The following is a 15,159-nucleotide window of genomic DNA, read 5'->3' as shown; positions in this document are numbered from 1 at the left end:
CACAGAGCTCGGTCTGCGCAGAGTGCCTTGTAAATGTGTTAGCATCGTCTCGCTGGGCTTCACTGGCTCTTTCGCTCTCTATATAAACTACCGCACGACGAGAGCTGCAGCAGCAGCAGCAACAACGGCAGCAATAGAAGCAGCAGCAGCAGTAACAACAACGACAAAAAGAGAGGGAGAGAAATAAAAATGAAAGGAAAAGAAGGGCAGAGAGGAAAGGAAATCGCGCGTTCACGGCACAGAGCGGAAAAACTTGGTGCGGTGCGGGCGGCGGCGGCGGGATGGTGTATACATGTAGGATTTGGTCGTGTATGTGTTGTGCACGCAACTACTCTCCTCTCTCGCACTCTCAAAGAAATTCTTGGCCCTCGAGCTTGTTTTCTCTCCGAGGCGTTTGTGTATTTTCCCCAAGCGTCTATAAACTATTTTTCTCTCTTTCTCGCTCTTCCTCCGCATCTCTAGCTTTCTCGCGTATCCCACACAGACACACACGTATATAAAAGACTCGACTGGACATGTGGGAGTGTGTGTGTGTGTGTGTCTGTGTCATCATGCTGATGCTGCTTGGGGGTCGTCGTACACGTGTGTATGTGCGAATGCGAAGCTCACCGCGAGTCGAGTCCACATCGCATGGCAACGTTCGTAGAAAGACACCAACGCCAAACTAATCAGACTCGACCAATCCACGCTCTTACACTCCCCGGAGATTTGACGCAGTCTCGCTCGTATTATATAGTATCCACAGTACGTGACAAGATAATTTAAACTTTCACCAGCGCGTCAAATATAAGCTCTTCTCTTGTGCGCGCGCGTCTATCTCTCTTTTCCTCTCTCTCTCTCCCTCTGTCTCTGTCTCTGTGTATGTGTTCTGATTCCCACTGCAGTACAGATATCCGTTTCGAATCAAACGCAAATTTCCCCTTGCTTTGTCACTTTTTGATTGCGCTCGCTCGCACACGTCGCAAAAGCTGCGCAGCGCTGTGCTGTCATTTGACAGGATTAATTGCCGCGTGACTCAGCTCTACACAGCTAGAGCAGCTCGATGCGTGTATAGCTTTTTGATGCGCGCAGCAGAACGTCAAACTCTAAGCGCTTCGATGCTTTTTTCACGATTAATTATATACCGCACGATGCAATAATTCCCTAGCTATGAATCTGTAAGAAGCTTATATTCGTAGCGATGCGTGCCTAATACGAATACGGAGTTTGTATACGCGTGCTGCTGTGTGCGGTGGCGCGCGGAAGAGAGAGAGAAAAACATGTCGAGGCCCGAAATCGAGTTACGCTTCGTGGAATATCGCGTTATGCGCTAGCCTCGGGCTCGCAAAAAAAAAAAAACGAGCGAAATTATTCTTACATACTTTTATACTTTGAAGAATCCGTAAAATGGCTAATTTAGTTTTCTTCCGTGAAGCTGCGCGCGACAGTGACTCTTACACGCGAGCTTGATGAATAAATGGGGTTATCATATTTACATCTGGAGTGAGAGAGAGAGCTGGGAGAGAGTAGGACAGAGGCGACTTTTGCCCTTTTAAAAAAGTTTTGCGCGCACGAAAAAGTTTCCTTCGGAATTACAGAGTAAGTATGTTCCGTGGGCCCTTCGCCTAGAGACGTATACACGCCGTACATAAAGTCCTCGCAGAAAGACGTGACTCTCTCTTTCTCTCTGCTCGGCGTGTAATGCGCGCGGGCGCGTCTAAAGCACAAAAGAATTGTGTAAAGTGCGCACATTCATTTTTATGTAGGCGCGTGCGCTTATATAAAATAGAAAAATTGCGTCCTCTCCGTCTCACTTTTGTTCTCGCGCGCGCGCTCGCGACGTATTGCAAATTGCATCTCCTCCCGCGCGCTTATTAAAATTTGCCTTTATCTCTCGATCCGCTGTATTTTATAAAATATATATTAGAATTTCGTCCCTTGCCTTGCTTCCAGTGCTATGTATGTACTTTCGTGACTTTGTTCTAAACAGAAAATGCTTCTTCTTTCTTTCTTTAACTATTCTTCAGGAGGCGCCTCGCAGCAGCCTCCCAGCAACTACCTGTCATCTCAACTTCTATGAGCCCGAGGCTCTAATTTTTTGCTCTGCCTCTCCTCTTTCTTTCTCGCTGCAACGCGTTAAAAGTTTCCCATACTATCCGCCGGGCAAAAGTAAAAAATGTTTCAAGCCAAACTTTTCGTATTTTCCGAAAGTTCGATCGATTTAATGTTATTTGCAGTCGAGTCGAAAATGAAGAGCTCGGGTCGGTAGGTAGGTATGGGTACACGTCGCTCGCTTTACAAGCGAAGCACGGGATGCAGAGAAGGGCAAAGGCCCTGTAGGGAAAAAACGAACTCGCGTTTATATATATAATTCGTCGGTGAAATCGGAAAAATATCGCGTATACTTCATATTTCACGTAATTACGCGAAAGAGGTACACATGCACATTGCGCGCACTCGCACATATATATGCGCACTCGCGAGCCGCTTATTTGCTAAATTATTACATGGACAAGTGCCAAGTGGTCGATTGAATAAAAACTTCACGTACTCGCTCGGCGGCCCGTTACATTATCGTGATTTTTATCGTATCACCGGCTACGGTTCTGGGCGTGCGCACCACCGCACTCGCGTACTACATGCACACACACACGTAATGCTCTTGTATATCGGATTTTATATTATTTGACGCAGCGAATTTTATAAATGAGCGATATCATCGCGTGCAGTCAAAAGATACGCGAGTGCGCCGCGGACGAACTGTACGCGTGCATACATATTTGGTCGAGCCGCGGGTATATCGAGTTTTCCCGGCCTTGCAGCAGTCGTTAATGCGCCGTGTTTACAGGCGCCACACGTGCGAGTGCATAGTAGTGGTGGTGGTAGTTGGCGAGTCAGATTTATGGTCCATCGCCGAGCTAATTCACGATTTTACCTCGTCGCGCTGGCTTTTTGCAGTCAACAATATTGCGCGAGCGCGCGCGCCTGGCATTTTATAAAAACAACCAACCCTTGGGGATTTGGTCGTGAGGGAGAGAGGAAGGGGAGGGAGGGTTGTAGAATGAAAGCGCGACGAGTGCTGCTGCTGCTGATGCTGCTGGGGGAGCTTCAAAAAGTGCGAGAGAGAGAGACCATATTATACGCTTGTCGCATGCCAGCCCGAGTGCGAGTGCGAGCGAGAGAGACCATTTAGATATTCATCACTGCCAACTGCCAGGTGTATAGTGTGTTCGACGACGAGAATTATATATATGGGTCAAAATAATACTTTTTTACAAAACCGTGCGCACGTATGTCACCGATTTTGACGCGCTTTTGGTATGTTATAGTACATGGTAAAAAGGTCCCAAAAAAAAATTTTTAGACCCCCTCCCCCCTCCTACCCCCCACTTCCGGTATAAACGTCCATTTTCGATCTATATTTTTTCTGAGGACATGAAGCAAGTAAAAAATCTGAAAAAATTCATAAAAATACTTTTCCACAATCCAAACAACCTTGAATTTTTTCAGATTTTTTGAGTGCTTCAGGCCTTCAGATAAAATCATTGAAAATTTCAAAAATCGAGATACGGCGGTATGAGCCGATGTAGTACTCGGAAATTTTTTCAGTTATTTTTCGCATTAAAAAACATAACCTCAATTTTTTTCAGATTTTTTCAGATTACCTAACGCACCTTTTGAAGCCAAAAACCGATTTTTTTGACGAAAATAATTTTTTTAGGACAGTACGGAGCCTCGAAAAATCTGAAAAAAATTTTTTCTTGTTTTTTTCATCAAAATACGTAATCTCAAATTTTTTCAGATTTTTTAATTGAAGGCGATAGCTTCTAGGGCCGAAAAATGCTATTTTTAACAAAAAATGGTTCCTAGAACCCGATGGTTCCGGTGAAAAAATTTGAAAATATTTTTTTTGAATTCCTTGTCAAATTTTAATAAATTTTGACCGTTTCAAAAGTTCGATTGAAGCTTCCTAGCTCATTTTAGAGCAGGACAAAGATTAGTGCAAAATATCTGAAGACGTTTCTGAAGACATTAAGGAATGATAAAACTCGTTTGATGCTCTAAAATGAGCTAGGAAGCTTCAATCGAACTTTTGAAACGGTCAAAATTTATTAAAATTTGACAAGGAATTCAAAAAAAATATTTTCAAATTTTTTCACCGGAACCATCGGGTTCTAGGAACCATTTTTTGTTAAAAATAGCATTTTTCGGCCCTAGAAGCTATCGCCTTCAATTAAAAAATCTGAAAAAATTTGAGATTACGTATTTTGATGAAAAAAACAAGAAAAAATTTTTTTCAGATTTTTCGAGGCTCCGTACTGTCCTAAAAAAATTATTTTCGTCAAAAAAATCGGTTTTTGGCTTCAAAAGGTGCGTTAGGTAATCTGAAAAAATCTGAAAAAAATTGAGGTTATGTTTTTTAATGCGAAAAATAACTGAAAAAATTTCCGAGTACTACATCGGCTCATACCGCCGTATCTCGATTTTTGAAATTTTCAATGATTTTATCTGAAGGCCTGAAGCACTCAAAAAATCTGAAAAAATTCAAGGTTGTTTGGATTGTGGAAAAGTATTTTTATGAATTTTTTCAGATTTTTTACTTGCTTCATGTCCTCAGAAAAAATATAGATCGAAAATGGACGTTTATACCGGAAGTGGGGGGTAGGAGGGGGGAGGGGGTCTAAAAATTTTTTTTTGGGACCTTTTTACCATGTACTATAACATACCAAAAGCGCGTCAAAATCGGTGACATACGTGCGCACGGTTTTGTAAAAAAGTATTATTTTGACCCATATACACACTCTAGTAGCTCCCGGACTGTATCGTGTGTGTGTGTGTGTGTGTGGAGTCTGCTGCTGGCGAGAGAACTGCACATAATGCGCGCAATGTTTTGCCGATTTGGGACGTATGCGTACTTCTATATATGTGTGCATATACTGCTAGCATGTGCTACTGCTGCAAGCTCGTCTTTTTTTGTTTATACTTTGCGCACGACAAACTGCACCAGTGCACAGAAAGTATCTACTGTCACACGAGCGCGCATATAGATATATACATTATACACGTTTATATGTGCTCCAGTATAATAGTGTAGTGCAGCAGTGGCCCAGTAGCTCGACTTTGTTTTGTGACATTCTCGTCGTTCTCGTATAAGCTGCGAGATATATCGTGTGTGTATGTATATAAATAGACGAAGTATGTACTCACTTGCTTTCGAGGATTCCGTGGAATCTTTCTGCTGCTTATGGCCTGCAACACACAGAGGAGAACGAAATTACTCAACGAGCGCATGGGATTTGAAATTTTGAGTGTAAAAAAAAAAGACGAGAGCACGAAAAGAAAAAAAATAGAAATGGAAGAGATGAAAATAGGGAGGCTAGAAAGGCAATTACGTAGTGTAACAATTTTTCATTTTGCATCGAGGCAGCGACGCAGCAGCAGCAACAGCAACGCGGCGATAAGCTACGCGCTCGGCGCATATAAACAGAAAGTTTGTACAAGCTTGTTAAATCTTCTAGAGCCCGTTATTTTCGTAAGTCTATACTTATCGGGACCACTCGGGCCAAATTAATGTCAATGCTAAAAACTTCCACAAACTCGACACTTGAACTGTATATTGAGAACTTTTACATTAAAAACTTTGCTGCCAGGCTTGCCTCTCTCTCTTTCTCTCTCTCTCTCCCTAGTCTCTCCTTCTCTTTGGTCTCTGATCTAGCTCCCCAGTATATCGTGCAGCGTGAGATGTTTCCCTTCAATTTGTTAAATCCAGCGTCATATTCAGTTTGTTGGTCTTTCAATTATGATTCACCCGGTGTGCAGGTACTGCAACACACATAACCGTGCACGCACTGCACTCATCCAGATAACTCAACTATATGCATGCACGTGCTATATGCAGCTTTCTTTCTCGTACGCGCGGCGCAGGTATTTTTTTCCATTGTAAAAACGTAGCGAGCGAATTTCGAGCGATTTACGAGTAATGAAACGGCAAAAATATGCGTACATATAGTTGGCAATGATGGGGCTCACGTCCTGTGAAACGATAGTAAGCGCCAGCGAGCGAGCTAGCTATAAAGCACATTTATACCGAAGAGAGAGATGGAGCATAGCCTAGGCGTGGGCGCGCCTGCCTGCCTGCCTGACTGGAGCTAGCTCTGCGCCGTTGCAGACGATATATGCGAGCAGTGCAGCCTCGTATAAGTTTGCCCTCGCGAGCGAAGACGTAAAGCGCGCGCGCGCTAAGGTAAGATAAGGCAAACGTGGCTAGACTAGGACTCTCCTTTCCCTCTCCTCCTCCTCCTCCTCCTTCACCTCTATCGCAATATATATAGCGGCTCCCGAGCTCTGTAGTCGATAAGAGATATACCCTCCATCGTCGTCGTCGTCGTCCTCGTCGTGTGTAACGTCCTCCTTTCCTCCCCCCGCTATATACCTTTCTTCTTTCACCCTCTCACCCTCTCTCGTCGTTTGCCGTTCGTCGTCGTCGTCGCTCGTCGTCGTCGTCGTCCAGCCTGTGCCGGAGATAGTTCGAGAGTACCTGCCTGCAGTAGTAATATCGTCGCGTCGTATATACATATAATACGTAGCACCGCACGTACAATAAATCCAGAAGCCCGATGTTGAACTCACCACATATTGCACCTGCCCCGGCGATTTTCTGTACGCTTTTTGTTATCGGCCGCCTGGTTATATATACGCGCGCCTCGCCGCTATACATATATATACGATAATACTAATCCGATATCTAAAGCATAATTTATCCTGCGTGCAGCAGTTGGACTAGCGCAAGGGGGCTAGCTAGAGCTTCCCAGTCGGTGATTCATTCGTCGAATAATTTATTTATTCAATGATACTCTTGGGAAAAAAGTCCAATGACCGCGTATATATGTACTCCGCTACTATTCGCTCTCGTTCACGTTGATTGCGTATTTTGTGCAAAAAAGTAAATATACGCACACGCCGAGGACTCCTTACAACAAATCGCTTTCCTATAAATTGAAATTTATCGAGACGCGCTCGTATATATTTTTCGGCTAATTTGTTTTTTTTCTATATCAGCTGGTGCCAGGCACGGGCAGGAATAGGCACGCGGCCACATCACGTAGCACGTCCAGAGAGAGAGAGAAAAGAGAGCTAGCTCGCCTAGGAACTGGCTAAATGCGTTATCTCGCTGTAAATGCGCTTCTCTCTCTCTCTCTGTCCGGCTGTCTGCTTGGAAAAGCCAAATAGTACCGAGTACGAGCGAGGTTGCTCACTGCGCTGCGGATAAAATGTGCGTACATGTATGCGTGTATGCGTGTGCTTGCACGCGTGGGAGTGCGATATCTGCGCGGACCTAGGCTTAAAACGCGACGAAGCGGCCCCTGTAGGCTCGTGTACGCGGCCGGCCACGGCGCACACAGCTCGCTCGCTCGCTCACGGTTCAATTGAATCTACATAACAATTATTCAAGCATGCACAATGGCTTTGGACCTCTCGAAATCCGCTAGCAGTCCAGTGCGCAGGCCGGATTTCCCGCTGCTGCCGTTGCCTCCCCCCTTTACCCGCGCTCTTCCCTTTATATATTCGCTCTCGCGCGCGCGCCCGCGTATTTCTTTATACACATACACACGTATCTTCTCTCTCTCGTGGGTGCTCTATACTACATCGCCTACGTTACGTGAGTACGCATCTGTGTGGGTGTGTGTGGATAAATCTACCTCTATTGTATGCATATAGATATATATTTATCGGGGGCGCGCGATGGAACTGCGTACTGCTGTTGCTGCAACTGACCACCGTTCCTCGTATCAAAATGAAAATACAGCTGTGTGCGTAACTTTCAGCAGTGGTCCGGAAGACACTCGATACAACTGCTGTTGCTACTGCCGCTGTGGCTGCTGCTATAGTTAGGTGAAAAAAAAGAACGAATTTTTTTCAAGCTATTTTTTTGTTTTGTTTTCTTTTTTCACTTTATTTATCATGGTTTTTGTTTAGTTTGACCTGTTATCCGAACAACGTAAAATACTGCAAACTGTCGTTGCGTAGGCCTTGTTGCGCACACGACGATTCTTGGTTTTAAAAGATTTCCACGGGTGTTAAAGTGCTACATAAATAATAAATTCGCACGTCATATACTTTAGATTTCTCAAGCGAAGTAGCGAAAATATCGAAGCGAATAAAAAACATAAATAATCAACCATTTCTTGGACCGAAAATCTATAAGTAAACGACGAGCTCGTTCAACGTCGTCCGCGCGTTTATTCTGCTCCGACTCCGAGCACTACTCATCGCATTGTTCATACTTCACGCGGAACAAGACTTTTCAGTCATTTTTCATCGTCCGCCGCGCGCTGGCAAGCCCGCAAGCTTACAACGGCAGCGAGCTCGAGCGCGCTGACATTTCGCGTCGGGCGAATCTTCGTCGATCGAGCTGGGAGGAGGCGAGCTGCGAGAGCAACGATCCGCCTCGCCGCCGACGCTCCGCTTCTAACGAAGGATCGCAGCGAACGATGACCGCACTCGAGCTATTTTATTCACGTCTCGACGTCGCGTCGCGTCTGCACAAGCTCGATCGTCGACGAGAGAATGAAGATTGATTCGCGGCGTATATCGTATATATACTTGCATCAGGAGCTGTGCGCTTTATGCCGAGCTTCATCTTGCAAATAGCTCGCGCTGAGTGCAAAGTGCATGTTGCGCCACGCGCTAATATGCATTTAGGCCATTTTCGATACATCGCCATAGCGTATAGGACGTTTACGGCGGGCAATCATAAATGGCGCTATGTAGCTATACAACAAGGCAGAAATTTAGTTTAAAGCATAATTTGTTTGCAACTCCTTGGCAATTCAACTGCGCTGTAACTAAATTATTTAGCCGCGGCAGTTAGATCGCCATTATATTCAGGCCATTATAGTCGGCTTCTAACTTCAATTAGTCGTCTCGAACTATATACGAAATTTTCTCTCTCTCTCTCTCCCTCTCAACTTGCTTATACATGTATACAGAGCGAAGCCGAGCATTCGCTATATATACATCGGTATGCATACAGCAATATACAGCTCACTCTCTTCCTGCGCACTGCTGATTTTCCACATCTCAATTTCACTTCCTAAAATTCTCCCCCGTCTGCATATGAGCGCGTTGAATAAACTCCGGCCTTAATATTCCGCGTCGCGGGCGTTGCGCGCGAGTCCCGGCGAATGATGAGCCCGGCATATTTCGCTTCGCGCCCGTGTTGACACGCGTACTTAAAACTTTGGTAAAATTTGTTGATTCTAACTCAGCATTAGTATATAGTCGGCGGTGCACTGACATTTGCAAACGCTGCCGCCGCACTGTCCGCGCGTAATCCTTTCGAAATACCGCCTGCCATATACATAGGCGTGGCTTTATTAAAAATATGGGCATATCGCGGGCAAATGTCTAGTATACTGCACTTTTAAATTATTATTATACATATCCACAAAGCACACACGTCATTTTATCTCTCGTAATACACAAAAGTATATCGTTTATCGATACACGGGCGCTTTAGCTTTAGGCGTACGATAGGCGCGCTCGATTGCTTACGCCGGCAATGGCCAAAAACCCGACCGAAATGTGAATTGTTTCAACACGCCGCAAGAAACCATTAACTGCCTTCGGTTTATGGAAACCACAAGTCAGCCATTCCATGCTAACACAGTGTGTGTGTGTGTGTGTGTGTGTGTGTGTGTGTGTGTGTATGTCTGCAGCGTGCGTATGTTTATACGTACTCGTATACACATTCACGATCCTCTTTCGCTTTTGCGAGTCGAGCGCCGCGCGCTTAGCTCGGCAGAGTAGAGCTGAGTACGAGCTTTGAGATTCTATACGAGCACGCAGCAGTGGCCCGGTATATATGTATACAGCTACTGCGCGGTCACGATATACGAGCGTTAACTACTCTCTTATGCCCCTGTCAGCAGTGATCATTTCACAAACGTTTCTACTGGCACTGCTCCTGTGCTGCGCCTCGAGTACATGCATCCATTTTTAGAGCTTCTAAAACAAAGAACTAAAGAACTGTATTGAGTTAAGCTTCCAGCCGAGCTCGTTTCTAAATAGAATTCAATGTGTTAATTAAAGCGCGGGGGAGCTTTTTGAAAAATGCACACTCGTTCTCGCGTCGGAAAATACACCTAATCTAATTCTTCGTTACGCCTGTGTAGATGTGTGTATAAATTGTAGCGTATATAACCAGGCACGCGCAGTTTCGATACGCGTATCGGAGTTATCTTCGCAAAAAAGGAGTCGAGCTCCCATCTATCGAATGCTATTACGTATACTGCGGGCGTATCTGACTCAGCGCGTGCGTGTTCAATTACGCGTCCAAACGTATCCATACAGTTGTGTGTGTGTGTGTGTGTGTGTCTGTGTCTGTGTTTGTTCCTCTGCATTGTGAAAACGAGCGATCTCGCGCACACCGAAAAACGGGCACGACTCGCGCGCGTACAAAAATAATCCCGTTTGTCGAAAAAGCAGCAGCAGCAGAACAAAAGAAGGAGAAAGAAATGGAGAGAGAAAGGTGTAAAAAGAGAAACTGCGCATGGTATCGATGAAGCGCGCGCACGACATAAACAAAGTTATAATAAAAGCGATTACCTCGTGCGCCTGGTGCGCACGCACGAGCGATGGCGCGCTCTATTAAATTTCCAACTGAAAATTGTCCCAAGGGAGAAAATTGATCGTAAGAGTGAGGAGTCGGGCTAGGGGATGCGAGGGGTGCAAGGGGGGTTGGAGTAGCGAAAGTAACGCAGCGTACCTAAGAGAGAGAAAGCACTCGACTAATTGACTGGGAAATATGAGACACACACGCGCGCGCTCGAGCCTCGACTGACACGGCCATATATGCCGCGTTCATATACGCGTCGCACCTATATATAATATACACATGCGTCGAAAATCACAAGGCTTGAAAGTTAACGCTGAGAGCGCGCCGAGTTATCCACCCGAGAGTGCGTGCAGCGACTAGAGCCAGACATGAAATATGAAGAGAGCCCGCTGCTGCTGTTGTTACTGCTGCTGCTGCTACTACTACTACTAGCTGCTGATGCTACGAGCAGATATAACAAAAACGATTTAGGGGTAGAAACTTCTAAAACTGGAATATTACAGTGCTCGCGCGGAGTAGTCGCGACGGTTTGATCATTTGTCAAGCGGTCGGAAGTGTCTTTTTTCTCCCTCTCTCTCTCTCTCTCATGCTCTCTTTCCATTTCTCTCACCCTCGCTCTCGCTGACGTGTGAATTTCGTATATAACACAATGCACTATGGCGAGTCATCGAGCGCACCTCACACAACACACACACACACACACTCACACTGCTCATATTATATATCTCAGCCGTTGGCTGCTCAGCTAGTTAATTTTCATCGAAATGCGCTGCAGTCCAACGCTGCAGACAACATAGCAAAGCGAAAATTACGTGGCATAAGCTTAATGAGCGCGCCTCGTCCTCTATCTATATACCTGTACACCGCGTGTGTATAATATATATACATCGAAGGTGAAGCGAGATAAATTCTCCGGTCAAAGTTCCGTTGCCGCAGCGTCGGAGATTGAAGTACAAGTACACGCCGCGTACACGAGTATGCTCTATAAATCCACGCGGCGCACCTTGAAATAGAGAGAGAACGAGAGAGGCAAAGAGCGAGAGTACATATAAATAAATGTATACATGTATATATAGATGTGCACGAAGCTGCAGGGAGCACTAGACGCAGAGTGGCAAGTACGGCAGCGTCGGCAGATACAGACGTAAGGAAGCCCCATTCAGGCCACAGATTAGCATTCTAAATTGTAGCTTACTACCGCGCGCACTGCATGAGGAAGCATAGAGCTTCATCGGACCGAATTGCTCCATTTACAGACTTGACGCGCTGCTACTGCTGCTGCAACTATTTTCTCTCTCTCTCTCTCTCTCTCAGTCTATTGTGCTTTGTAACCGCAATTCGTCCAAGTTACAACAAATTATTCCATTTTATTTGTTCGGTTTTTGCAGATCTTGAATAACATAAAAGTAATATTTTTCTCTTATTTTCATGATTTTCCATTAAAAGGTTCCAAATGTCATTTTTTAATGTACTCTTTAAGAGTATGCATGCGTTAGTTTGAGTTTCGCTTCATAAATTTTCAACTATTTTCTCATGTAGCTCATGGGCATTAACGATCTTTGATTTTTTGTCATGGCAAAATAAAGGCCACAATATTTGTTCATTTCTCTTTCCGTCCTCCCCTTGCTGTTTAAAGTACAAAGAGACAAGAGTGGAATAAAAGAAAGGAATCGATAATTCAAATTTACCATCAATATTTGCCTAGAGCTAGCCGTTCTTGGTGCTCATGGGTACAACATTCGCGTTACATTTCACGTGCAAAGTACCTATATGGACTTATCGCGCTCGCTGCTGTCGCACGCAGAACCACCAGGCGCCTCTTGGCATTGCAGCGTCGATGCTTATTTCGTGATTTCTCGAAGCTACGCGCTAACACATTCATCCGATTATTTTAATGGCATCTGTCTCTCCGTGTGCTTTTTGATTACGTTGCTTGCGTCATAATAATCGTTATAAATGTGTAAAGGGCGTCGCGGCTTATTCCACTTTTATACTGTAAGCTAATATCCGATCGAAAGTCAATGTAATGTTCGTTGTATTCGATTGGCACGCAGACGCAAAAGTCCTTCTATTAATTTTATTTGCTAAAGTTGCTATATGCTCATAACGAAAAAGGACAAATGTAGAGATCCATTGCGCAATTGCATTTGGGCTGCGTTATGGCGTAGCGTACATTACATCGTGTAAGCGATTCTCCAATTTGGCAAGCTCGCGCACACGCACTGTAGTAGTTGTAATATTGGCCCAACTCGAGTTTGCGCGACTCATAAGTTTATTATTCAAGACTAGAAGCTTTCTGCAAATTGCGAATTTAGACGCTCGCGCGATGTAGGCGAGCGATGCAAGCGCGAAACTTAATCACTCGCTAAGCTGCTGAACTATATACATTATAACATGTATTATCGTCTCGTCGCGAGAGCAAGCGAGATATATACACACGAGCGCACATATGCGCGTGTGCGTGTTGCGTAAGAGCTGGAAAGTCATATCAAACAAGCCTTCGGTCGGGGGGCGTCTTTGGAAGCGTTAAATTGTCAGCGTGTCTCTGCGTTTCTATTTATTCGCAAGTTATCCATCGCCTTGACGATAACAATGTAACGGCTGATACCGAGTCGATGCCGCTCTAACAGTGGTGACGTTTCGACGTATACAGAATTGTTTATGCAAATGAAATTTCAAGAAACTACGTATGCTTGCGAGCGTCGTCTAAATGCATCCATACAGAAGATGAGAGCACGAAACTGCAGGATTCGTAACGAAGTTAGTTTTAGTTCAAAATATGGCTATGTATCTGCGCTATGAGCTCGGATTATAATGAAATGCCTTGCGCGTATGCAGCGTCGATTCTATTTGGCAGTCGAGGGAGGGAGGCTAAACGTGTGTCTGACAATATTTCGAAAAAAAACTTAAATTCAAAGCAAATTGAATTTAAAATCAGACATGGCCCAATTTTATATTAGGTACTTTTACATGAAATCTTTATTGATGTATCAGTACTGATCAATAAACGCATGAACTAATATTCAAAGGCAATCATACATTATTATTAGTGCAAAATTGAAAAAAAATATAATTCCTTACTCAAATTCAAAAATTTCGATTGAAAATTAATGTTATTAATTGAATTTTATGAAAAATGTACGAAAATGTATCTAGAGTTAATCTAGAGCTAATCTTTACCACGAGATGCACTTGAAAAATGCTCTTTCTTTACGGCGTTTTAATGTACATTTGTACACGCAATTTAAGAACAATATGGTTAATTAATAGTAAAGTTTATTAAAATACATAAAAAAATTCATCATCGTACTTATAAAGATTGAGGGGAAATATTGAAAATTCAATTCTAATAATAATTGAGTAATATATTAAAGAACGCGTTACACACTTCTTTCGGAATACCAGAGCAGTATTAGCTCTCGGATTTACATTACCAGAGCATTAAGATTCATGCGACGCTAAGTTAGTTCTGTAGATTTTTAATGGAAAAATTTAGAAGTAAATGCAAAATACACTTTAAACTTTGAAGTGCCAAAGAAATATGTTAGCTTGGTTAGTATAAGTAACTCTCACTACTCATTTACAACACGTCTTTTCATTACCGAACCTACATTCGAACTCTTACTTCTTACTTTTGGTCGCTAGGTGGCTACGGAGCCCTGAGCGTGTTCCCTCAAGTGAGTGGACCCTGCCAGGAGTTAAGAGGCAATTAATATTGTTCTCGACGAGGTAGGTTTTATATGTTGCTACTAACATATCTGAACGGAAATTTTGAATAAAATCATAAGGTTTTCTTCAAAAACGTTGAGCTATCGAACATTATAACCACAGTATCTCCAGACTAAAAAAATGTCCCAATTGCCTTATGACATGTCAGCGAGCACAAGAAAACTTGTCTGCGGATTCTAAACTATGCAAACAGGTCGATGCGTATACTGTACGCGCCAGTGTGCGCAATGGTCTATTGAACAATGTAATGGGCGAAGCAAGCCGATGGGATTTTGATGCGCAGCGAACGATTATCAGGGAAATCGATCTTTCTCTTCGTCCTCGTTCTTGTCAATGTCTGCCGTCGTTGTATGTGTAAATGGGGCATGTATATATTATGGATGGAGCTCATCACAGCTTCGTGTATACGTACGATGCATCAGCTGAATACCACCACGTAGATGTGTGATAGATGTGTGCGGAGCCTCGGAGAAACGCTGCCAAAGCTTCGTAGAGAAGACCAAAGGATGTGTATGTGTGTGTGCGAGCACTAACGTATATACGTGTATGCAACGCGTCAAGCTACATGATCCATCCTGACTGTGGAGAAACCAAGCGCGCTCCAGTGTAGTAGCACCAACAGTAACAGTAGCGGCTGCTAGAGCAGCATCAGTACTATATACGCTCCTAACTAAATTACCAAAGTCTCAAAGGCTATAATGCTCTATCTCGTTCTCTTCGACTCCCGAAGCTCAAGAATCTCACGTTTCGCCATGCTCTAATAAGATACAAACTAGTCAATTCGTGTGTGCACCGGCTATTTCGGCACTGTGGGCCACGAAGTTTTAAAAATA

The 15,159-nt window shown here is 44.0% G+C and overlaps 1 protein-coding gene across 1 annotated transcript in view; it reads right to left on the bottom strand.

The window, feature by feature from the left end:
• The window catches only part of LOC106650269 (hemicentin-2-like), a 129,845-nt gene that overhangs the window by 65,517 nt on the left and 49,169 nt on the right, over positions 1 to 15,159 (bottom strand). The window contains exon 3 of the mRNA XM_023460502.1: positions 5,188 to 5,229. Within this exon, the coding sequence (XP_023316270.1) occupies positions 5,188 to 5,229 (42 nt within the window). The remainder of the gene's footprint in view (positions 1 to 5,187; positions 5,230 to 15,159) is intronic.

The sequence above is a fragment of the Trichogramma pretiosum genome, unplaced genomic scaffold, assembly GCF_000599845.2.
Source record: "Trichogramma pretiosum strain Unisexual culture from Peru unplaced genomic scaffold, Tpre_2.0 scaffold5, whole genome shotgun sequence".
Classification (NCBI taxonomy): Eukaryota; Metazoa; Arthropoda; class Insecta; order Hymenoptera; family Trichogrammatidae; genus Trichogramma; species Trichogramma pretiosum.
The sequence above is the reverse complement of the archived record's forward strand: the minus strand, read 5'-3'. Positions and strand labels throughout refer to the sequence as shown.